We start from the raw sequence: 27,152 nt of genomic DNA, 5'->3' as shown, positions 1-27,152 counted from the left end.
TTTCTTTCAGACAAAAGTTAGTCTAAAAGGGAAGACCGTATATTTAAAATAAAGTTTAGGCACTTTTAAGAAGGCGGCATAAATCAGACCTTTCTTTTTCCAAACGTATGTTTCTTTCTCGTGATTTTCCACAGATTTTTCATCCATGACGTAAGTACCAGCAGTTTTTTCTTGGCCCTTTTTTATTATCTAGTTGAATAGGTCATTGCTTCTTTATGATCAGGACTATCCTATGGAAATTACTTCCATATAATTTGGGTATAAATACGAGAAAGAGCCACTGGTATTCTATTCAATATATCCCATTCCATATCTTCTATCTAATTCAAATCCCAAGTAGCAAAAAGAAATTCTAAAAGGATTGAATTATTTTATAACAGTCGAATAGCGTTGTCTTAAGGACTGCTTGATTTTATTAAGCGTTTGGTTTCGACCATTCTGTTTTTTAAAAAAAATTGTCATATTAAACTATTTTCTAGTGGTTTTTACAACGTATCCTATAACGCATTAAACGATAATTTCTTTTAGTATGATATAACACTTAATAAGACAAAGCTATATGATAACAAACATATTATTTTATTAGACTCTTATACCCACCAAGAGTTCTATAATATTCATATAGTCACAAGATCATATAATAGTTACTTAAACTTGTCTTATTAAAGCTGTATTACGTTGTATGATAGAATGTTTTATTGCGTTAAACTACGGTGCTGTATACAACACCAGTTATATAGCCTTATATGATAAAATTGTAATTAACAAAATAAATTCGTTGTAATATCTGCATTATAAAACTGGTAATGTATAATATAACCTCATTTTAAATTAAATGGTATACCTAGTTATTGTTGTTGTTGCAAAAGTAATATCTACATACGAGTATAATCAATCACAGCTATTATGAATTCTGGACAAAGTTGGAAAAAAATTAATAAACGCAGTGGTAGTTACAAAGAGCATGTAAGAAAAAACTCCTCGAAATTACGGCAAATAATCCCGAGAATTCCCTGGGTTCTCAAAAGTCAAAATCTCTCGGGTTGTCTGGCTTCTTCAAAGCATTGTTGCCACGTTGATGTAAAAGTTTTACTGTAGTAATGTTTGTATTGTTTTATTGTTGTTTTTCCAAGTCCTTAGGTTGCCGCTCACTCGTCGGGCACGCATGAAATGCATTGCGTGCATGAATCCATGAAAATCTGATCATGTTTGTTAGTTTAAATACTAATCAAATAAGATTTGGCAACATCTATTTGTCGCAAATCTCAATATGTCCAAAATAGTTCTATAGTGCCTGGAAATTCTGCGTAATGATAGATATTTATCCTATACCGTTTTATTTTACAACAAAGACTTATTTAAGGGATTCATTTATAATAAAATGGTTGCATTATAATTCGCCATGTTTAAGGCAGAATTTTTGTATGGCCTATAGCCGCCATTATATGAAGCAAAATTAAAAACATCAAAATAAATTGTAAAATGTTATTTTTGAGAACTATTTTGTGATAAGATTCCCACATACAGTAATAAAGCGTTTAATTAAATTAAAAACAAGAATTTTTGAAAAGTTTATTTTATTTTATTGTTTAAATTTATATGTAAACCTTAATCAAAAGTAAAGCGCTTTAATTTTTTGCCAAATACATACCTATAATCTACCAGTAAAATTTTCGGCGCAACAAAAATTGTCCCTACTTTTCAAACCCTATTAATGATTTTTTATATTACATATTTGTTGCACCTTCTGGCTCTACCCGCCATTTTCATTGTCGAGTAAAGTCGGCCTTTTTAACAATCCACATCCTCTAGATTCATTTTACGACATGCTTAAAATATAATTTGCTCCTAAAATTCTTCGGTAAAAAATAAAATACTCTTGTACCTCGCTAAATAATCAAATGTTTTTATTGTTCTGTTTCTTAGATGTGACCACGTAATACACAATAAAACTAGTTTTATAACAGTCATATGACGCTGTGTAAAATAGTTGCATAAGAGTTGTATAGCCTTTTTATAGAACTTCTATACTACTAAACGGTTGTATAAAAATGAGCCTTTTTTGGTTGTAAAGCTATCATATTACGGTCATATAGCACGTTATATGAATTGAGGTATCCTATAAAAATTATCACATAGCTGTTTATACAGCCTTTATAAAATAAAATTTGCTACTTGGGATATCATTCGGATCTATTGGTTAATCTTCAACAACTAGCTGGTGTCACCTGAAATAAGTATAGGGACTTTCCCCGGACGCAAATCTGCCGCTAAACCGATTCGCATCCCTAATAGTCAAAAGACTTGTCCAACTTGTCCATACCTTAGTCCAAAGACTCGCACTCTTAATGGTCGTAAAGACTCGCACCCTTGATAGTCATAAAGACTCGCATCCTTAATAGTCAATAAGACTCGCATCCTTAATAGTCATAAAAACCTAACCTAACCTAACCTAACCAAAGCGACCCTAGTCCAAAGACTCGCATCCTTTATAGTCAAAAAGACTCGCATCCTTAGTCCAAAGACTCGCATCCTTAATAGTCAGAAAGACTCGCATCCTTAGTCCAAAGACTCGCATCTTTTATAGTCAAAAAGACTCGTACCCTTAATAGTCAAAAGGACTCGCAACCTTAGTCATAAGACTCGCAACCTCCAAAAGTCAGCTCTGTGACAAAACACAACACAACACTACTTTTACAGCCGGCCGCGGCCGTCCCGTCTACTACTGACTCGCCGGCAAGTTAAGCCTGCTCTTACATCACAATTTTACCTAATCGCAAATATTTACATCGCTTATCAATGAATAATACTATTTTCTCTAATCGACTATCAAATTAATAGAATGTTCTAACATAACTAGATAAATAAATAGAGAGTTTCCGAATTATAAAACCATTATTATAACCAACTTATTTTCCAAGTTTTACATTTTCAATGATATAAATGATTACTCTATTGATTCCATTTTGATCATGCAAGAGATATAAAGGAGATAGAGGGATTAATATTTGACTGAATTAATTGTGTGCGGGGACTCGTTAACTTGTCTAGGGACAATAAATCCCGTCAGAGGACGCAACGATCCGCATTATCAACGATTCAGTACCGTAATTAACTCGATTTCCAGTTGAAGAAACGCGCTCACGTGGCAACGCCGCGTCGCGATCCAACCCTGTGATTTACAGTCATAGATTAATCGATTTGGTTTACGTAGGTTATCTGTTAAATCCCTAAATCATATACAGGGCGACATTCTGATGGTGATTGCAGTAGTGGTTTTCCTCTTTAAGTGTACATTTTACTAGTCCGAAAAATTAGCAAAATAAGCGTTCGACATTTAACGTTTTATGTAAAACTGGCTCAAGGACTGTATATATTCTAAAGGACTGTTCGATCGCGTCAAATCGCCGCTGTCGTAGTCGCCGTGGAATGCTACGTCACGCGCTGACCAGCGCTCCACAGTGCGGCGGATGGTTATTCTAGCGGGACAAAATCTCAAGAGCAATGTTTGGGACTTAAAATCTAAGAACGTAGCAAATGGTTTAATATATAGCAACTATATGGTTAAATTTATTTATTTATTAACAACTTATTTATATTTTATTAATAACTTATTAATTTATATTTTATTAATTACTTACTTATAATTTATTAATAAATAAATACAAAAGATAATAAAACTATGATATTATTCCTATATGACACACAAAAACCGTATTGTAAACTATTGCCAAATACATAAAATGATGATATCAGGTGAAATACTTACAAAAAACTCTTTAGCATTTATTTTTTAATTACTTTGTAATCTTGTGACACCCTCTATATTTTATTTTAAAAAATTATATTTTATCTTAAAAATATTAATTAAGATAGATATTTTAATTTTCATTTTAACACTCGGTAATTGTAAATTCATATATAGTAAGTATCTAAGACAATTTTTTAAACTCAGTGCCTTTTGATGGAGTTGTTTTGTTTTTATACTATCCGATTGAAATGAAACTTTTTGGGCATTCACCTGTTAAGCTTGAACTCCCTGTGACTGTCACTACCTGTGTTGGTAACTATTGGTAACTCAAAAGATCTACATCATTCAATATATCGATATTTGAAAAAGAGTGAAAGTTTGATATCTGCAGAACAAAGGCCACGAAGGATTTTAACAAATAATATACGTACAGTAGAAAAGTACATATATTTGGCAATCTTCAACATAATTTGGCTTTGGAATAAAATGTATAAGCACTTGTAAATATATTGTTTTCGTATGATCTCTGCCTTGCTGAGCAGAAAACGACCAAATTTGGTTGATAAAAATGTATCGAAATACAAAGAATATTCATGCATTTTTATATCAATTGGAATGTCTACTATTTATTCTTACAGTACACATTTTTTGGTTTATTTCTAACCAAACGCTTTTGTCCCGCTAAATTTATCTTCCAACGCACTGTGCGCTCATCCGTCAAATGCAAAAATAACTGTCACTGTCTAAAATCTTTAGCGCCAACTTCAACTCGGTCCTCAGATGACGTAAAAAAACTGACAGTGCAGGAAGATAGGAATCGAACTATCCTTATCTCTATAGTATCCTTGAAACTGGCTAGGTATTTTTACACAAATGAAGAAGAAAATTAAAGATAAAGGAATATACTATATCCGTATTATAGCACATTTTTAGACAACTTCCTTATTTTTTTAAGATTTTGATGGTCAAACATCAACAAAATATTCTTTATGTTTGGACTAAATGTTCTCGAAAATAAAGACATAATTTAAAATTCCGTTACAATACGGAAATAGCTTGAAGTTTTGTGATTACAGTGATATATAATTTATATGGTTTTGTAACAAATTGCTCGCTATTTTATGGCAAATGCTGAAGCTCTGCAAACCTTAATCAAGCCTTAATTAAAGCAGAATTCATTATACAAAATGGTCAAAATTCTACGAAAAAACTTTATTAGTTACTTTTATGCCTAGGTGTTAAAATGGCTTTTTATATTGTCAATCACGTCGCAAAAATTAATACTTCTGTGACGTTTGAAAAAAAAACTTTTTTTTTTCCTTTAAAACACATGTTTTTTTATTTGGGATTATGTTTAGTTTAGATGGCATTCAAAATTAAGAAGTAGCAGAATTTAAAAAAAATAATTTTTAACTAGCGGTCTATTTTTGATACCGCCGGTAGGTAGGCAAGTTTTAATTAGAATTCGAAAGGTAAATAGTCTTGGCAATCGTCTTAATCCCCCGATCAAATATTAGCCGGCGGTTTTAAACGATAAAACAACTTTACCGGTCGGCGCGGAATTATTCAAACAACCACAGGAACCCTCGACCTTCTCTAAATGATTAAAATCAATTAAGCAAATTATATGGACGTGCCTATCGATCCGCCGACTCCGCGATAATCTAACTGATAAAATCCCGCCGATTTTAACCTTTAAAGGCACCCATACACTTCGGTTATTTTGCGCGGATTTAACCGTACGTGTAGGACTGTCGTTAAAAACGTCAGTGTATGTGAGGTGTTCTGGTTTTTCCCCAATTTCCTTACAGAATCTGCACAATTTTCTCAATTTCCCCAATTTCCTTACAATCCCCAATTTCCTTACAATATCCGCACTCTGTTCAGAAGAACATAGCAAAAGATATAATAAAGAACCAGCTTTCTTAAAATGCTCTCTCGAAAACGTTCTTAGCTCTTAAACTAGTAAAACAGCGAAATCGTTATGTAAATGAAAATATAAAATGACACCAATCACAAGAAAACCGTACCGTAAAATGGGGTGAATAGAAACATAGGGGTGAATAGAAACAAAATTTCTGAAAAAAAAATTAAATCACGATTAAAAATATTCAAAGTAAAAAGAGTCGACATATCTAATTTTTCTATCATTGGTAATACACAATAAAATGTAAAAACTATATTTTTATCTGTGGCAGGACTGTTTCTGTCAATCAGCTGATCAATAAATGTGAGATCGATTTATCACCTATTTTGTATGGCGCGAAAACTTTATAAATAAAATATTTATTTTTAAAGTAATACTTAAGCTGGTACATGTAAGTTGTTATATTATATGTATTGTTAATTATTGCTAAACCTACTTAAATATGTAATAATTATCTGTTTCTAATCACCTTGTTGGAAATAGAATAGATAAAACCTTAACATCAATGTGTGTTTTTATTCTCCCGAATAGCAGGTGAATAGAAACACAAAAGTTATTTTTATTTAATATTTATATGCATATTTTTCAAAAATCAAATTATATGTATACGCAAAGAACAAACAAAGACCCATGTTTTAAAATATTCGGGAACATAATACCACATTTTTATCAACCGGTATATCGCTAATAGCCTACGAAACTGTTTCTATTCACCCCATTTTACGGTACATCCGATGAACGGAGGCATGAAAATGCAATAAAATTAAAAACTGCCCAATTTTGTAACCAATCTAAATTCAACCAATAAAATTAATATCGATCATCGTATTGTTGGACAACGGATGCATGAAACTCAAGCTTAAGCATTGAAAAATTTATTCGAATATCTTAGACGTTTGTCTAGTTAATGGAGTATTCCTTTTCTAGCTAAATCGTTTGCTGTTTTAGTTCTTTTTTCCCTTGGAACTATTTTTGCGTAATTCGTTCAGCTTTTAAAATAACTATTTACGACTTGACTGTAAAATCAACAGGCGAACCAATATTTGGATATTCATTCATTTGCATAGGATTTCCACCACCTGGTATGTGAAAATGCAAATGAAAATGTATAATTAATAGTTTTTCCATGTTAGAATGTTCTTGACCCTTTTCTATTTCACCCTTATTATTTCATATTAACGAAGGACTATAAAGATGGGGTTGATAAGGTATTTAGAACACTATACCATTGCTCCATTTATTATATTAACGGTAAATTTTGCCGAATGACCTTAATCAATCATCATACGCTCCAAAAATAATCACGCAAAAAAAATCCACAGCCACAAATTTCAGATATTATTATTAGCATTTCTTTTTACGATATTTTTGGAAATATCAAAAGAACAGTTAACAAAAGAGATGTTATAGTTTCTTTCTGTTATGATTTGAAAATAACATTTCGGTTTTTGTTTGTTTTGACAAAAAATTTATTTTTGGGAGTGTCTAAAAATACCGGGTGCGTCTCAAAAGTGGCTCACCCCCTATAACTTTTTTATTAGATCATTTATTTATTTATATTAATTACTTAAATAAATCTTAAATAATTAGTTAATAAATCATATACGAAAATGTCAAAAGTTGGTATATGATACGACATTCTTTCTTTAGAGTGCCATTTTCTACCGAATAAAAAATGTAAAAAATACCTAGGGTGCCATTTAAAAATCAAAATTTGTAGTCATTTCTGGTGAAACAGGAAGTGACCGAAAACAATTGAATACGTCAATCAATCCTAATTTATGTCATATACTGATATACCAAATCTCGTTTTTTTATCTGAAAAAATAAAAAAGTTATAGAGGTAAACCATTTTTCAGACACACCCGGTATAGTATCTGAAAAGTGGTAAAAATCTGGAGTAAATTTAACTTTGGATTGGACTTCCTCGCACTAATGCACCACCCTGTATTATTATAAAGCTTTTATTATCGGAATTGTCTACGGACACATTCACGGGATTATAAAAGTATCTTTAAAGTCCCGTAGTCGTATATCTAAACACTCCCAACATGGTCACGTTCGTTTATGAATTTAAAATAATAATCCTATTTAAGTAAAATCTAATTTTAAAAGTGTCTAACAATACGGCGACGTGATTTTAGACTGTGTCATGAAATCCCGTCAAATTATTTTTAAAACTCTTATTAGTTTAACTCTACTAAAGTCATATATAAATTTACTTTAGAGTTCGTTACGATATTCACAAAGAACGGATTCCAACAAAATAAAAATGTACATATTTTTTTTGATCGTAAATTTCTCAATGGAAAATAATTTTCTTTGCCTTTTATTACTATTTCTTTTTCGCGTTGCCACGTCGTCTAGACGTATTTAATTCTCTTTTCGCTTGTTTTTTACTAGTTTTTCCATCAGAGGTAAATTATTGTGATTCTTCACCTCCACAATGCATTCTTTCTGGTTTTTTACTGAAAGCAAAATTAAACGAAATACAATTCTCGGTTAGTTCTTAGTCAGGATTCAAGATTATTTCTTTGTTTTTCTGGTTCTTTTGTTCAAAAATAATTATTTTAAGGTTTGTAAAATTTCAAGTTATTTTTTCTCTAAATAAATGGAAAAAAAGAGACGTATTTATCCCAACTACTACCCAAAATATTAACAAAATATTTATATTTACATTTACTTCGCTGTTGCAATTTCTATGCTACATAGTATATTTATAATACTTTTTTCTTTTCAGAAATGACCCTTGAGGATGTCTTCAACTATGACGCCCCCTACGGGCGACATGTCAATCAACGACACCTCCCTGTCACCCACATCGGCTCCTTTCGGCATCCAGCAGATGGCACTAGTCGTTCTTTTGAGCGTGGTCATCGTCATAGTCGTGATAGGCAACACTCTGGTCATAGCTTCCGTCATCACGACCAGAAGACTGAGAACTGTGACAAATTGCTTCATAATGTCACTAGCTGTTGCTGATTGGTTGGTTGGGATCTTTGTCATGCCCCCAGCAGTGGCGTACTTGATTATGGGTAAGAAATAATATGTATATTTTAGAGATATGCATACTTATTCATAGCAAGATTTTTAACTGGCTCAGGATGGTGAAAGTTTGTGTGAAACTTCGTAACCTAAAAGAACCTTCTTACAAGCAATAGACAAAAACTACTTTTCTTATAAAAAACTACTGTCCTTATAACAAAAAATTACAAATTTATTTCAATAAAAACGTTATTTCTAGGTGCTTGGGAGCTTGGTTGGGTTCTATGTGACATCTGGGTATCACTAGACATCCTACTATGCACAGCTTCAATTCTAAGCTTATGCGCTATCAGCGTTGATCGATATCTAGCTGTGACGCAGCCTTTAAAGTACTCCAGGAACAGGAGATCAAAAAGACTGGCTTTCTGGATGATCATGGTCGTGTGGGTTAGTTCTGCGTTGATCACAGCGCCCCCTATGTTTGGATGGTAAGATAATACTATAAGGAATCTAATACAAGATATAAGAAAAAAGTTTATTATTATATCCCAGAAATTAATATCTATTCTATTTTTTATAGTCTTTTTGGTTATATTTCTTACTTTTAAATAAAGTGCAAGAATTATAAAGGTTATTATTTATTTTTTAATTACCATCTTCAAAATAAATTGAAACTAACCGAGTTATTTACCTTGTCCATCGGCAGCTTATCATTAGCTGAAGAAGTATGATTCTTCGGTTGTGGGGTATAAATTCATTATTAAATAACATTATTATTATCAAAAGAATATACTAAAACCGAATTATAGCGGGAAAACTTTCCTGGACTGGGTCCTTTTGAACTAGATGGCATGTGTCCATCAGCAGTTTACCATTAGCTGAAGAAGTATGATTCTTCGGTTGTGGGGTACAAATTCATTATTAAATAACGTTATTATGATCAAAAGAATATATTAAAACCGAATTATAACGAGACAACTTTCCTGGACTGGGTCCTTTTGAACTGGATGGCATGTGTCCATCAGCAGTTTACCATTAGCTGAAGAAGAATGATTCTTCGGTTGTGGGGTATAAATTCATTATTAAATAACATTATTATTATCAAAAGAATATATTAAAACCAAATTATAACCAGAAACCTTTCCTGGACTGGGTCCTTTCGAACTGGATGGAATGTGTCCATCAGCAGTTTACCATTAGCTGAAATTCTTTATTAAATAACATTATTATGATCAAAAGAATATATTAAAACCGAATTATAACGAGAAAACTTTCCTGGACTGGGTCCTTTTGAACTGGATGGCATGTGTCCATCGGCAGTTTACCATTAGCAGAAGAAGTATGATTCTTCGGTTGGGGGGTATAAATTCTTTATTAAATAACATTATTATGATCAAAAGAATATATTAAAACCGAATTATAACAAGAAAACTTTCCTGGACTGGGTCCTTTTGAACTGGATGGCATGTGTCCATCAGCAGTTTACCATTAGCTGAAGAAGTATGATTCTTCGATTATGGGGTATAAATTCATTACTAAATAACATTATTATGACCAAAAGAATATATTAAAACCGAATTATAACGAGAAAACTTTCCTGGACTGGGTCCTTTTGAACTGGATGGCATGTGTCCATCGGCAGTTTACCATTAGCAGAAGAAGTATGATTCTTCGGTTGGGGGGTATAAATTCTTTATTAAATAACATTATTATGATCAAAAGAATATATTAAAACCGAATTATAACAAGAAAACTTTCCTGGACTGGGTTCTTTCGAACTGGATGAAATGTGTCCATCAGCAGTTTACCATTAGCTGAAGAAGTATGATTCTTCGGTTGGGGGGTATAAATTCATTATTAAATAACATTATTATGATCAAAAGAATATATTAAAACCGAATTATAACGAGAAAACTTTCCTGGATTGGGTCCTTTCGAACTGGATGGAATGTGTCCATCAGCAGTTTACCATTAGCTGAAGAAGTATGATTCTTCGGTTGTGGGGTATAAATTCATTATTAAATAACATTATTATGATCATAAGAATATATTAAAACCGAATTATAACGAGAAAACTTTCCTGGACTGGGTCCTTTTGAACTGGATGGCATGTGTCCATCAGCAGTTTACCATTAGCTGAAGAAGTATGATTCTTCGGTTGTGGGGTATAAATTCATTATTAAATAACATTATTATGACCAAAAGAATATATTAAAACCTAATTATAACGAGAAAACTTTTTTGGACTGGGTCCTTTTGAACTGGATGGCATGTGTTCATCAGCAGTTTACCATTAGCTGAAGCAGTATGATTCTTCGGTTGTGGGGTATAAATTCATTATTAAATAACATTATTATGATCAAAAGAATATATTAAAACCTAATTATAACGAGAAAACTTTCCTGGACTGGGTCCTTTTGAACTTGATGGCATGTGTCCATCAGCAGTTTACCATTAGCTGAAGAAGTATGATTCTTCGGTTGTGGGGTATAAATTCATTATTAAATAACATTATTATGATCAAAAGAATATATTAAAACCGAATTATAACGAGAAAACTTTCCTGCACTGGGTCCTTTTGAACTGGATGGAATGTGTCCATCAGCAGTTTACCATTAGCTGAAGAAGTATGATTCTTCGGTTGGGGGTATAAATTCATTATTAAATAACATTATTATCATCAAAAGAATATATTAAAACCGAATTATAACGAGAAAACTTTCCTGGACTGGGTCCTTTCGAACTGGATGGAATGTGTCCATCAGCAGTTTACCATTAGCTGAAGAAGTATGATTCTTCGATTGTGGGATATAAATTCATTATTAAATAACATTATTATGATCAAGAGAATATATTAAAACTGAATTATAACGAGAAAACTTTCCTGGACTGGGTCCTTTTGAACTTGATGGCATGTGTCCATCAGCAGTTTACCATTAGCTGAAGAAGTATGATTCTTCGGTTGTGGGGTATAAATTCATTATTAAATAACATTATTATGATCAAAAGAATATATTAAAACCGAATTATAACGAGAAAACTTTCCTGGACTGGGTCCTCTTGAACTGGATGGGATGTGTCCATCAGCAGTTTACCATTAGCTGAAGAAGTATGATTCTTCGGTTGGGGGGTATAAATTCATTATTAAATAACATTATTATGATCAAAAGAATATATTAAAACCGAATTATAACGAGAAAACTTTCCTGGACTGGGTCCTTTCGAACTGGATGGAATGTGTCCATCAGCAGTTTACCATTAGCTGAAGAAGTATGATTCTTCGATTGTGGGATATAAATTCATTATTAAATAACATTATTATGATCAAGAGAATATATTAAAACTGAATTATAACGAGAAAACTTTCCTGGACTGGGTCCTTTCGAATTGGATGGAATGTGTCCATCAGCAGTTTACCATTAGCTGAAGAAGTATGATTCTTTGGTTGTGGGGTATAAATTTATTATTAAATAACATTATTATGATCAAAAGAATATATTAAAACCGAATTATAACGAGAAAACTTTCCTGGACTGGCTCCTTTCGAACTGGATGGAATGTGTCCATCAGCAGTTTACCATTAGCTGAAGAAGTATGATTCTTTGGTTGTGGGGTATAAATTTATTATTAAATAACATTATTATGATCAAAAGAATATATTAAAACCGAATTATAACGAGAAAACTTTCCTGGACTGGCTCCTTTCGAACTGGATGGAATGTGTCCATCAGCAGTTTACCATTAGCTGAAGAAGTATGATTCTTTGGTTGTGGGGTATAAATTCATTATTAAATAACATTATTATGATCAAAAGAATATATTAAAACCGAATTATAACGAGAAAACTTTCCTGGACTGGGTCCTTTTGAACTGGATGGAATGTGTCCATCAGCAGTTTACCATTAGCTGAAGAAGTATGATTCTTCGGTTGTGGGGTATAAATTCATTATTAAATAACATTATTATGACCAAAAGAATATATTAAAACCGGATTATAATGAGAAAACTTTCCTGGACTGGGTCCTTTTGAACTGGATGGAATGTGTCCATCAGCAGTTTACCATTAGCTGAAGAAGTATGATTCTTTGGTTGTGGGGTATAAATTTATTATTAAATAACATTATTATGATCAAAAGAATATATTAAAACCGAATTATAACGAGAAAACTTTCCTGGACTGGGTCCTTTCGAACTGGATGGAATGTGTCCATCAGCAGTTTACCATTAGCTGAAGAAGTATGATTCTTCAGTTGTGGGGTATAAATTCATTATTAAATAACATTATTATGATCAAAAGAATATATTAAAACCGAATTATAACGAGAAAACTTTCCTGGACTAGGTCCTTTTGAACTGTATGGCATGTGTCCATCAGCAGTTTACCATTAACTGAAGAAGTATGATTCTTTGGTTGTGGGGTATAAATTCATTATTAAATAACATTTTTATGGTCAAAAAAATATATTAAAACCGAATTATAACGAGAAAACTTTCCTGGATTGGGTCCTTTCGAACTGGATAGAATGTGTCCATCAGCAGTTTACCATTAGCTGAAGAAGTATGATTCTTCGGGTGTGGGGTACAAATTCATTATTAAATAACATTATTATGATCAAAAGAATATATTAAAACCGAATTATAACGAGAAAACTTTCCTGGACTGGGTCCTTTCGAACTGGATGGAATGTGTCCATCAGCAGTTTACCATTAGCTGAAGAAGTATGATTCTTCGGTTGTGGGGTATAAATTCATTATTAAATAACATTATTATTATCAAAAGAATATATTAAAACCAAATTATAACCAGAAACCTTTCCTGGACTGGGTCCTTTCGAACTGGATGGAATGTGTCCATCAGCAGTTTACCATTAGATGAAGAAGTATGATTCTTCGGTTGTGGGGTATAAATTCATTATTAAATAACATTATTATTATCAAAAGAATATATTAAAACCAAATTATAACCAGAAACCTTTCCTGGACTGGGTCCTTTCGAACTGGATGGAATGTGTCCATCAGCAGTTTACCATTAGCTGAAGAAGTATGATTCTTCGGTTGTGGGGTATAAATTCATTATTAAATAACATTATTATGATCAAAAGAATATATTAAAACCGAATTATAACGAGAAAACTTTCCTGGACTGGGTCCTTTCGAACTGGATGGAATGTGTCCATCAGCAGTTTACCATTAGCTGAAGAAGTATGATTCTTCGGTTGTGGGGTATAAATTCATTATTAAATAACATTATTATGATCAAAAGAATATATTAAAACCGAATTATAACGAGAAAACTTTCCTGGACTGGGTCCTTTCGAACTGGATAGGATGTGTCCATCAGCAGTTTACCATTAGCTGAAGAAGTATGATTCTTCTGTTGTGGGGTATAAATTCATTATTAAATAACATTATTATGATCAAAAGAATATATTAAAACCGAATTATAACGAGAAAACTTTCCTGGACTGGGTCCTTTCGAACTGGATGGAATGTGTCCATCAGCAGTTTACCATTAGCTGAAGAAGTATGATTCTTTGGTTGTGGGGTCTAAATTCATTATTAAATAACATTATTATGATCATAAGAATATATTAAAACCGAATTATAACGAGAAAACGTTCCTGGACTGGGTCCTTTTGAACTGGATGGCATGTGTCCATCAGCAGTTTACCATTAACTGAAGAAGTATGATTCTTGGGTTGGGGGGTATAAATTCATTATTAAATAACATTATTATGATCAAAAGAATATATTAAAACCGAATTATAACGAGAAAACTTTCCTGGACTGGGTCCTTTCGAACTGGATGGAATGTGTCCATCAGCAGTTTACCATTAGCTGAAGAAGTATGATTCTTTGGTTATGGGGTATAAATTCATTATTAAATAACATTATTATTATCAAAAGAATATATTAAAACCAAATTATAACGAGAAAACTTTCCTGGACTGGGTCCTTTTGAACTAGATGGAATGTGTCCATCAGCAGTTTACCATTAGCTGAAGAAGTATGATTCTTCGGTTGTGGGGTATAAATTCATTATTAAATAACATTATTATGATCAAAAGAATATATTAAAACCGAATTATAACGAGAAAACTTTCCTGGACTGGGTCCTTTCGAACTGGATGGAATGTGTCCATCAGCAGTTTACCATTAGCTGAAGAAGTATGATTCTTCGGTTGGGGGGTATAAATTCATTATTAAATAACATTATTATGATCAAAAAAATATTTTAAAACCGAATTATAACGAGAAAACTTTTCTGGACTGGGTCCTTTTGAACTGGATGGCATGTGTCCATCAGCAGTTTACCATTAGCTAAAGAAGTATGATTCTTCGGTTATGGGGTATAATGAAAATTAAAAAAACGTTGAAAAACGGTATCGAGAAAATAATATGTTTCTTCTATCGAGATTTACCAGCCCAGAAAAAATGTGCAAATAACTTAGACTCACCCTGTATATTTAATAGTTAAAAATTTATTCAATATATAGAGACAGAAAATGCTAAAAAAGAATGTGTCTTCTTGAAAATATGGATATAAATATGAAACTGTGTGAAAGTAAATGATGAAACTGAAGAAAATAATATATTTTTATTTTTTTTGTATTTCTATTTATAAATACGGTGGTGTATATAACCCCCTACGTAATAAAGTGTGTTCTAGGACGTAAGCATTTTTCACAGAAAACCAATTATCAGGATTAAATGGGCAGTCCAGTGAAAATGACTCATATCAAGTTACATTAAATAAATGATGGATAAAAAATAACGAAGTTATATATGAAATATTGTTCCAGCCACCTTCATTTTTTATTTCCACTAAATTATCTGTCTTTCTCTTTCTTTTTTATCCATTTTCTTCCATGTGGAATTTGGGAAAATGTTTGTGTTTTCGATAGGGAATCTAAAATAAGTTTTAAATTGTAGATAGTTAAGTGAAACAAGGAAGAACAAAGAGTAGAACTCGTGGAACACACAAATTTAAGTAACTTGACGTATACAGGGTGGTCAGAACTGTATTCCGGAAATCTCGATAGCATATTCTGCAGATAAAATGAGTAAAAAAGTTCGTATAAATGTATGTCCTAAAATACTTTGTTTCGGAGATACAGGGTGGTAGAAGTTTCATTTATATTTCAATTTTTCGAAATAATTTCTGAAGTAACGTCAATATTTAGATGAAAATGATGAAATGATGAAAAGTTTTTTCAAGCGAGACTTTTTTTACATTTTATGTTTCTGATGGTATAATTTCTGACAGCTTATAGAAGAATATCAAAAACAAGGACTCGAGATCAATACTAACGAAACAGAATATATGTGTATTGGAAAACAACAAGATCTAATACTAGAAGAAGGGAAGAAAATTAAGTGCTACACAAAATACAAATATTTGGGTATACAAATCACAAATGATGGACTGTTGGATACAGCAATTAAAGAACGAAACCAACTTGGAAGGAACGTATCACGGTATTAAATGAGATACTGTGGGACAGAAGCATAAACAACAGGAACAAAACTCTAATATATAATACCATCATCAAGAGTATAACCACAGCTTAAGTAAAAACCAGCTCGGACAGTGTAGCGTGCCGCTTTGATCTTTTTACGCTTGGATTTGCGATTTGAAAGAGGGGGAACACTAAGGCGCCAAAACCAATAGCCGCGTAAGCGCCAGTCAGCCCAGAGATGTATTCAAAAAAATTTTACACGTGACGTAAAAAATTATTCGACTGGTGCTAGAACATAATTTAGATACACGTTTTTTAAATTGTTGACTTTAAATAAATATGCATTCTCAAAGAAAAACATTTAAAAAACAAATTAATTAATTTATTTCTAGAAATAACAGCAAAATGAAATAAGTACATTGATTACTTATAGTTATTTACGAATGTTTCTAAATTAGGAGCTTTCGGTTTTTGTTTGCTACATTTAAGTTCTTAGTAATATTCTTTAAGGTATAATAATTTCTAACTTTTGCGTATAAATTTAACAAAAAATACATTATAGGAAAATTTTGATTGATGGTTGAATTTAATTGTCTGAAATAATTTAACGAATTTACATAATATATTTTCATTTAAGAAAAGTTCTTCAAAATTGTTCTGAAAAATTTTATAAAAAAACTTTTTTAAAAACAAGTTTTTATTTAAATACACTAAAAAGAATAAAATAAACTTTTTCTTTAGAACTTTTATTATGAACTTATAACGTCATTACACAATTTTAATATTATATAAAAGCTTGTCGCGAGATTTGAGTGTACATTTGCACTCATAAAAATCTGGTACGACAACTTTATCTTGTAATTCCTGGTCTAGTGGTCTATCATAACAGAAACTTTGAGAATGAGACAGGGTAGACACAGGTTTTAGTTAATTTACTTGTTTATCGATGTAGAGAAATCTCGCGACAAGCTTTTATATATCTAATATTAAAATTGTGTAATGACGTTCTAAGTTCATAATAAAAGTTTTAAAGAAAAAGAGTTTATTTTATTCTTTTTAGTGTATTTAAATAAAAGCTTGTTTTTAAAAAAGGTTTTTTTATAAAATTTATTTTCTACTTTTTAGTTATGCTGGTTTCTCAGTGCCACACACTTAAACTCATTTTTTTTCTTAAATAACATTCTATGGGTATCCTAATAATATGTATATCGATTTTCATTAAAAAGGAGAACTTAAAAAACGACAGCTGTCAAATTTGACAGTTCAAATGTGAGACAAATAAAATGAAAACCGACTATGGGGTAGGGGCATTCAATATATCGATTTTTATCAAAATCGGACAACTTTGAAATTTTTTTTGACAACTGTCAAATTTGATAGCTCAACATTTTTTTTCATTTTCGCCCATGGCCGTCCTATATATCAATTTTTATCAAAATCAGATTTTGAAATTTTTTTATTATATATATATATATATATATATATATATATATATATATATATATATATATATATATATATATATATATATATATATATATATATATATATATATATATATATATATATATATATATATATATATATATATATATATATATATATTTCAGCCCGATCCATTCATAAATAGAACTTTAAAAAATCAAAAACCTCAAAAATGCCGCCATTTTGACAGCTGTCAATAATTCGGGTCATGCCTTGCAAAAAAATGTATTGTCATCGGGACTGAACCTACATGCCAAATTTCAATCTCCTACAATAAAAGGAAGTGGTTTTAATTTAGCTTACAAGATTTGCCCCGAACAAACATACATACATACATACATAGATTATAGTTACATACAAAGCAAGTTAAATAAAAGCTTATAAAAATAGCCTCCAATGAGGAAACTAAATAAAAAAATGGTCACTTGGCATTAGCCAGCCTCCAAATATGTAGTCTTCATCGTTTTGAAAAGTTCTAAAGTGTGAATATACTTTTGAATTGAACATTAATTTTGAATTGAATTGAAAATTAAACAGACTATATTTTGAATTATTTCCATAATTATTTGTGCAACCAGCAGCCGCACATCCCGGAAAACCTTTTCCCATTCCATCAATAAAAATAAAATTGAAATAAAAGCACAAATACCTATGGGTAAATATAAGAAAAAAAATCGAATTAAAATCTTCCGTAATACGGCCCTACGCGCGACCGGTGGAGGCTATGCATCGACTGAATTAGGCTGACTGTCGGTCGCTTAATTCGGTTAGCGTATCGTCGGAGTGGGGCGTTTTAAATTCGAGCGTGGGAAAAATTGGCGAGTGTCAAAGCTATGTTATTCTGTAAGCTGTGGTATAACCACGTACAGCTGTGAAGTGTTGGAATTAAGGAAACAACAAAACGAATGCTTGAAGCTACAGAGATGAATTTTTGGAGAGGATCAGCAGGCAAATCAAGACTCGAACGAATAACTAATGGAAGTTAAATATACAGTAGTGGACGAGATAAAGAACAGTCAACTCATATGGTACGGGCATGTCCAAAGAATGGCAGAAATAAGAATCCCAAAGAAAATTATAAACTGGAAACCTGCAGGAAGAAGAAATACGGGTAGACCGAGAAGAAGTTGGCAGGAAGGGATTGACACGTTTATGGAGGAAAGATCTCTCGGAGACGGTGCATGGAGAGACAGACAGGCATGGAGAGATGGCATCGGAAGACGTAGAACGTTTTAAACCGATTAATATATGTATATATAATTTCTGACAGCATTTATAAACCAAATAAAGCGATTATAAACAGAAAGTTTTTTCTTTAATCTGATGAACGACACTGAGAAATTAAACGACAAAAAGAGCAGCAGCTATCGCAGAACAATACTTTTCGAAAATTTCGAACCAACTGGCGCAAATATCTTCGGCTATCTCCAAGCTGATTTATTACACCAAATTACGAAACACGGGACGTATTGGCTTGTTGCAGCAGCTTCCAGTCGAGAGGAGGAAACAGAGAGCTTTAAAATCCGATTTTAAAAGAAATATTTGTTTTTAAAATTGATAGGAACGAACCGAAGCGTTTGTTTCTTGGAACAACAGCGGCACGAGCTTCCTTTGCAGGCAATGATTTACCGGCTTTGGAGTTGGGAAAACGAACACTTTTATCGATATAAATAGATTTTCCAGTAAAAGTCTATCGGAAGTAACAAAAGTTGGGAAATATTTTCGTAATAATACCAAATAATTAGGCCTCTATTAGACATATAGCGGTTACGATTTAGCTGTAAAATTAATAGGGGAGCCAAAATATTTGGACAGTTGAAAATTTGCAAGAGATTTCCTACGTTTTAATAGACGATACACCATCCGGTATATATGATATACCGGGTACGTCTCAAAAGTGGCTCATCTCTATAACTCTCTTATTTTTTCAGATAAAAAAACGAGATTTGGTATGTTAGTATATGACACTTAGACAAGGAAAGAGAGGGGACGGGTAACACGCATATTCTCCCGTTATCGGTTAGTGAGGCCAAAATTCGATCGGCGGCCATTATGGTGACAAGATTTCGAGGTGACACCAAGCAAATTTTTATGTTTTTTGTGACAACTGTTTTGTTTTAAATTTATAAACTGTGTTGTTTAGTACGGTGAGATGTTCAGCGTATGGCTGCAAAGGCTGAAGCGAGAAAAAAATGACTGGAATTACATTTTACAGGTAAAAGTTGATACACAACTTTTGTTATGTGGTCATAAAATGTACATTTTTTTCATTATAGCAGTAAAAATATGTAAAATGCTTTTAATATGTCTTCTACCACATCCAAAGCAAACTATTTTTATTAATTCCAAATAGTATTTTCAATATCCTATATTATAATTAATGTTTGAAACTATAAATAATGCTACTCAGACTGGATATCTCCAGTGACGTAGGGTATTATAATTAGAGAAATACACAATTTCTGCAATAAACATTTTTTTATATATTTTACATGTAAAAAAAATGTATAAAATATTGTTATCAATTATGTAAAATAATAATTGTAAACTATAAAAAAAACATGAAAAATTTTGGTTATAAAAAATCTATATGTATAGTTGTTACATAAAACTTAAATTTACCTGTCAAGATTTGCTGGGGGTGGACAAACTTATGGTGGGCTACTTGTTACAATATTTTTTTAAATCCCCTTTCAAAAAATTTGCTAGTTTAGGTGTATAATAATAGTTTCAGTGAGCAATTAATAAAAATTTAAAAATAAATAAATAAAACAACACAAAGCTTCTAGAATTGTTTATTTTTTTGCGGAAATTTAGGATATTCTTATGATTGAAGGTAACAAATATTAAAAATTACATTATTTATTGAATCCCTAGGCAAGTGTGACGGGGATTGGCTAGATTCATTATTATACCGTATGATCGAAAAAAAAACGGCGTCCAGTTGGTTTGTAAATGACATTTCTATGACAATCCTCTCAGTCTTTTTTCGATGTCATTTTATATAGTTTTTATGTCATTTTATATGTAGAATTATAAGGGAAATGTCATCGATTGTCATTTCCAAACAAACTGGATGCCGTTGTTTTTCGATCATACGGTATATATGTATATACACGTTTAAAACATGTTCCCGTCATCCCTTCGTGGGACATAGGGCTTCTAAGAGATGTTTCCATCTGATCCTATTCTGAGCTGTCTGTTTGATCTCTCCCCATGTTTTCCCGACCTCTTGGGCTTCAGAGGTTACTGTTCTTCTCCAGGTATTCCTTGGTCTTCCCCTGGCACGTCTTCCCTGTGGATTCCATTCAAGTGCCTGTCTAGCGATATCTCTGTGGGGTCTGCGCAAATGTGCCCAATCCAGCCCCACTTTCTTTCTTAATTTCGATATCTATTCGATTTTGTGATGTTCTTCTCCACAGTTCTTCGTTGTTAATTTGATTGGGCCAGAAAATTCTCAATGAAGACACTTGTTAACAAACACCTGTAGGAGATCCATGAGACCACGCGTAACCTTCCATGTTTCGCATCCATAAAGCAAAATAGATTTGACATTGCTATTGAAGAGCTGGACTTTAGTTTTTTTGCTATATATAGAGGAGTTCCACACAGGTGTAAGCATGCCAAAAGCTCTTTGTGCCTTCAAAATCCTTTCCTCTATATCTTTCTCTGTGCCCCCATCGCTGTGAACCATACTTCCCAGGTACTGAAATTCATCAACTCTTTCGATGGCTCGGTTGGAGAGGTATAGATCTTGGTTGTTGGGAGTATTTGACCTCATTTCTTTGGTTTTCGCCACGTTGATTTGAAGACCGACATTATTAGCTTCCTCTTGGAGTCTAAGAAGTTTTTGAGACATATCCGAATGTGAATGGGAAAAGATGCATAGATCGTCTGCGTAATCCAGGTCTTCTAGCCTGCTTAAGAGTCCCCATTGTATCCCTAGTGGTTCTTTAAATGCTCTATTTAGTGCTACATCCAGAACGATGTTAAAGAGTAGCGGCGAAAGTATACAGCCCAAAATTGTATATGCATTACTCAAAAATAAACGATACATTAGTTAACGTTTTAATAAATATTTTTTATCGTATAGGTACAAACTAATTTCTGATGCTACGCCATTGGAGAATTTCGCGTGGTGACAAGTGGCCTCACTTTCAGCTGCCGTGTTACCTGTCCCCTCTCTTTCCTTGTCTAAGATATGACATGAATTAGGATTGATTGACGTGTATTCAATTGTTTTTGGTCACTTCCTGTTTCACCGGAAATAACTACAAATTTCTATTTTATTCGATAGAAAATGACACTCTGAATAGAATGACATATAATATGTCAACTTTTGACATTTTCGCATATGGTTTATTTGAAATTGTAACATGCAGTTCATAACGACAACTTGACTCGAAATACCAAGTGTGTGGTACTAAATTATTCCTAGAAAATGCTTTTTCCAAATATGATAATGAGCCACCCTTGTTCCATTTGAAAAAATTGAGATATGATTAAAAATACGATTTTGCATCTTTTAATGGGCCAGGACAATATACGAAAAACATTAGACCATACCAACAGGTATGGTAGGCTATTAAGATCGACAAAAAAAAGTTTTTTTTTTAATTTCACTCAAAATGATATATCATAAATGACCTAAATAAAAAATATTTTCATGGTGTCTGTCTGTCTGTCCGTCTGTTCGTCTGTCTGTAACACGATAACTCAAAAACCGTTAAACCGATTTTAACCAAATTTGTCACAAAAATACTGTGGCACCCTTTGAATAAGAAGACTAAGGAAGGAGCATAATGATATCCATGTATTCATGCATGGTGGGCGGAAAAGCCACCATAAAAGCTCTCTAGGGTGAGGATCCTTGACAGTTCTGTTTGACGATTCATTTGTCACATTTGAATTTGATTTGCAATTTTGTGGATTTGTCAGTCTTTACGGAGCTTATTTTATGTTATTTATTATTTATTCTACTACTGATAGTTGTATAAAGGTAGTAAATCTAGATGGAAATTGTGGCAGAACTTAAATTAACAGTGACACTATCGCGATTTATCGAAAAAGATTCTAAAATAGTTGGTTGTGTAGCGTGCGGTAGATCTCGGCAAAAATTGAGTGAAATAATGGAACAACTTTTCGCTAGTAAGTGACTATATAATATACATACGTGTAGTAAACCGATCATTTATGAAATTCACTTAAATTAACTAAATTATATATTTTTCTTGCATTTTAGCTTTTATTTATTACTTGTTAAAGATTAGATGTCAAAGAATTTAGATACGTTAATTTGACTTACCTGCTTCAGTAGCGTATCGGATGTTTGTGTTAATAAATACTTATTATAACTTATCTATTTTTATTAGAATTATATATTTTTATAACAATTTTTAATAACTACCAACATTTATTCACAACGTAAAATAAAACAACAAATTATTGAGTCTACCTCACGTCTACCCTACATCATAGTTTTACATTTTTTAAATAAAATTAGAACGACACTGATAAACCGGAATTAAAGTCGGCCATATTTGAGGCCCATCGCGGTGTACCTAAGATTTTTGATATGCTCCTTCCTTAGTCTTCTTATTCAAAGGTGGCACCCAAGAATCAGGCCATTAATTTTTGGTGGGGGTGGGTGGTTGGTAAGGGGGTATGGGAGGGGGTTAAAAATTTTAAAAAATCGTAACTCCAAAATTACAGTAGCTAGCGAAACGCGGTTTTCAATTTAAGATTAGGAATAATATTTACAACAAAATTTGTAATAACATCAAAATCAGTCCGTAAAAAAAATTGGAAAAATTCCTTTACTTTGAAACTAAAAGAACTGCCTACCAACTTTTTTTTAACATATTTTGGTATGGACGGCTATACGTGCCTCCCGGCGCCTATTTTTTGATATACATATTGCGAAAATACTGATTAATATTTCTATTTTGAAACTTTACTTGTCTATTTCTATGCAAAATTATTGTTGTTGTTGGCTATTTATATCCTATTTCTAATTTTCCCTTCGGTTAATGCTAGATTCGATTGGTTCGCGATAAAACCGACTATGGCTGGTCATTATAAATCAAAATTACACCTCAGGATACGTGCGTGCGCCAATTAAACGGCCAATAAATATAAAATTTGAATCGGTTTAGCACAATAGTGGACCGCACTAAATCCCCCTTTTATTTGTTCTAGGCCGGTTTTAGGTCAAACCCTAATCCCACAATTAAACATATCGATCAAAATAACACGTATATACACAGGGTGATCCACTGTTTAAAAAAAAACTGCAGATAAAATATTATTTTTTAAGCGATCAACTTTGAGTGACAAGCGATGGCGACAGCGCTGCCAGATTGTGATGGATTTATGAGATGAATTTTAATTTAAAATTGACAAACAATATACTTTTATTATATCATTTTTTAAAGGTTTTTACGATTTATTTTTAATTTAATAATTAATATTTTAGTAATTAATTGATTTATTTGTTTTTTAAAAGCTTATTTTACTTAATACATATTGGCAAAAACTAGTCCATTATGAGGATTATTCTAAGCGTTATTATGAGTTATTTATTTATATATTGATGAACAGGGTGTCCCACTAAGAATAGCTCTCGGCTGTATCTCGGAAAGTATTAGTTACGACTAAAAACTAAAGCGGGAAAAATATTTATAACATAAATAAACATATACTGCATGTATGGTTTTTATTTATATTTATTTATTTTTTTTTTTATTTTTTTTTTTTTTATATTTTTTTATTTTTTATTTTTTTTTTTTTTATTTTTTTTTGAGCTTGCGGATAAAATATTTATAACTAAAGAGAGTATGAGAAATTGCTGGAAATTGTTTTCAAGTTTGTAGAGCGGCCGTTAAAGGGCGCCACTGCTATTAAAAATAAGAAAAAGGAGTTTTTACACAATTTTGCCTAGATAACGGATACTATAAATAATAGATTCATAATCTTCAGTAAATTTTGCATATGTTTTGTTAGAACCATTTTTCCCTATCTGCCAAAATAAAGTGGTGGGGGAAGGTTAGATCTGTTTTTATTTAAACATTAATAACTCCGGACTGGATTAACGGAATCTAACAAACGGGTGCTCGTTTAAAAGAGCGTTTCTTACTCTATATTATAGCGTATAAACAATAATAATAAGCTGTTGAATGTAGACGCTAGGAGGCGCTGTCTTACAATTTAACAAATATTGCGCGTTTTTTCAAAAAAATTAAATACGATATTATATATAATTTTAGCTGATAGTAAAGAGTAATAAACGTTTAAAAAGTCAGCGAAAACCGCATCTTGATATCCTCTTTCAAACCGAAGATATTAGCAAAATTATAATAAATACGGTTACTCGGTTACAGTAGCCCTCTTGATTATGACCATTCTAATAAAAAAATAAGATAGAAACGATTAGTTTATTCTAAAATCGACAATATACCAGAATACGATAATACCAGATGTATTAATATCTAATAATTAAGATATCAATGACAGTGAATAAGAAACAACGCCTCGGTGAAGTCATGGTAGGCTTAGGAAAAAAGATGCTAACAAATCTCGTTTTTTTTGTCTGAAAAAATAAAAAAATGAGTCACTTTTCATAAACACCCGGTATATTATTTTGAAATATTCCTTTCTGGTATATTTTTTCTATTTCATCTCATTTTCTTGTTTCTACAGGATGTTATTTTCATATTACATTACAAATTCAACCTGCATTTTCTTCTGAAAACATGGAAAAACAAACAAAAATAGCTACGTCGAAAGATACGTTCAAAAGCAGCCATTTTGGTTATTTTTAAACAAAATATTAATCTAGCAAGCGAAATAACTGTCAGGAAATTTAGAAAAATAACTCATTTTTCTGTTTTGTTTAAAATAATGAACTTGGTACGTGCAAAAATATCAAAAAAATTCCATCAAAAAATGATGAATTGGTATGGATTAAAATAGATAGTGATATTATATGAATTTTTAATAATCTTATATAGGGTATAAAAAAATAAATGCGGAATAATTTACCAGATACTTTGAATTCTTCGTACTTATTTTTGAAACTTGTATATTTAAAAGGTTTTTTTCTATTTTTTTAAAGGTATGAACCAGGAAGACATAACCAAAAAACCTGCAGGTATAACAAGAATACAGGCTACGTTATTTTTTCTGCTATGGGATCCTTTTTTATACCAATGGTAGTGATGTTGTACGTCTACGTCAGAATATCTTGCGTGATAGCCCAGAGGCATGACCAGCTAAGTCACATTGACACTTCCTATCCAAAGGTATGTCCTTTAACTTTTATCATCAATTGAAGACAGAACAAACGACGTCGTGGTAACCATTTCTTTTGTTCTAGATGGGTAAGCAAAATGTGCTTACCGCCGAAGAATCAGACGTCGACAGGGCTTCGTCCGAGACTGAAGATGGGAACCCCAGGTGCGCAAGGTACTATCGCCAACTGCATGTATGGTTAGTTTTTTTCTTTTTTCCTTTTCTGTATTTTTAGTTTTAAGTTTGCATGCTTATCTACAGCGACGTATTTCTATAGTAGAGTACTTAGTATAGCGAAAGTTGTTCAGTTATCTGATGAATTACCAAATATAAGTCGTTTATGTCTTCATATGTGGATGGAACATGCCATCTAAAATAGTACTATCCTCAGAACTATTTAGTTTGTAACTTTTCAACAACTATTTTTTGAAAAAAATAACTGTTTCAAACAATAACTATGAGTCTACAAGACTTTATTTTTGCATTTAGTCACATTATATCATAAAACCTCCAATTCATTTGAATTTGACCATCAAAAAGAGTTGAAAACGTCGTGTTAATTTTCCAGCAGTCACAATTTGGAAATGCTGAACAACCTTCATAGAAACAATTCTGCGGGCACACCTCAAAAATCACCAAACTCTGCCAGATTGTTGAGGCCAAACATGAGCTTCTCCTTCCAGAACCACGAGCCTTTAACCCCAATCAAAACCTCTAATAGTTTCTTCAGGTAAAATCATATGATATACAATTTTTATTAACCTGACTTTGTTTCTAGTTCTATATTTTCTCTAGATATTCGTGACTTTTCAGTAAGAAATGGTTTTGTAATTTCTCTTTTAATGTCTATTCAGATCTTCTCTGCCACCGCGCACTCGGCCAGAACCTCACATCCATATGGACGCGTCCATTTTGAACTACGAACCTGCATCCAGAGTCTCATCGTTCAGAAGAGAAACCAAGACTGCACAAACCCTCAGTATAGTTATGGGTCAGTATTAGTAATGAGCAAGACAGTTGTCAGAGCGTCAAGTTGGCTTGGAAATGAACATCGATGACAGATAAAATGAGAGCGATCTTCAGTTCATAGCCATCGCTGACGCCGTTTTTTCGATCATAATGTAGTTATACCTAGTGGGTCTCAAAAGTGCTGGCTCACCACCTATAACTTTTTTATTTTTTCATATAAAAAAACGAGATTTATTAGATTAGTATATGACAAAAATTAGGATTGATTGACGTATTCAATTATTTT

The 27,152-nt window shown here is 32.1% G+C and overlaps 1 protein-coding gene across 5 annotated transcripts in view; it reads left to right on the top strand.

Annotated features, from left to right (window-relative positions):
• LOC115891832 (octopamine receptor 1-like) overlaps positions 1 to 27,152 on the top strand; it is a 126,661-nt gene that overhangs the window by 97,804 nt on the left and 1,705 nt on the right. For 3 of the 5 annotated variants that reach the window (XM_030912409.1, XM_030912406.1, XM_030912407.1), the window contains exons 2-7: positions 8,419 to 8,713; positions 8,923 to 9,151; positions 25,722 to 25,908; positions 25,983 to 26,095; positions 26,466 to 26,627; positions 26,752 to 26,888. In XM_030912409.1, the coding sequence (XP_030768269.1) occupies positions 8,434 to 8,713; positions 8,923 to 9,151; positions 25,722 to 25,908; positions 25,983 to 26,095; positions 26,466 to 26,627; positions 26,752 to 26,888 (1,108 nt within the window). In that variant the 5' untranslated portion in view covers positions 8,419 to 8,433. The remainder of the gene's footprint in view (positions 1 to 8,418; positions 8,714 to 8,922; positions 9,152 to 25,721; positions 25,909 to 25,982; positions 26,096 to 26,465; positions 26,628 to 26,751; positions 26,889 to 27,152) is intronic. The other 2 variants (XM_030912411.1, XM_030912410.1) reach the window with 2 other exon arrangements.

Source organism: Sitophilus oryzae, unplaced genomic scaffold (genome assembly GCF_002938485.1).
Source record: "Sitophilus oryzae breed Bouriz unplaced genomic scaffold, Soryzae_2.0 scaffold_119_pilon_pilon, whole genome shotgun sequence".
Classification (NCBI taxonomy): Eukaryota; Metazoa; Arthropoda; class Insecta; order Coleoptera; family Curculionidae; genus Sitophilus; species Sitophilus oryzae.
The sequence above is the reverse complement of the archived record's forward strand: the minus strand, read 5'-3'. Positions and strand labels throughout refer to the sequence as shown.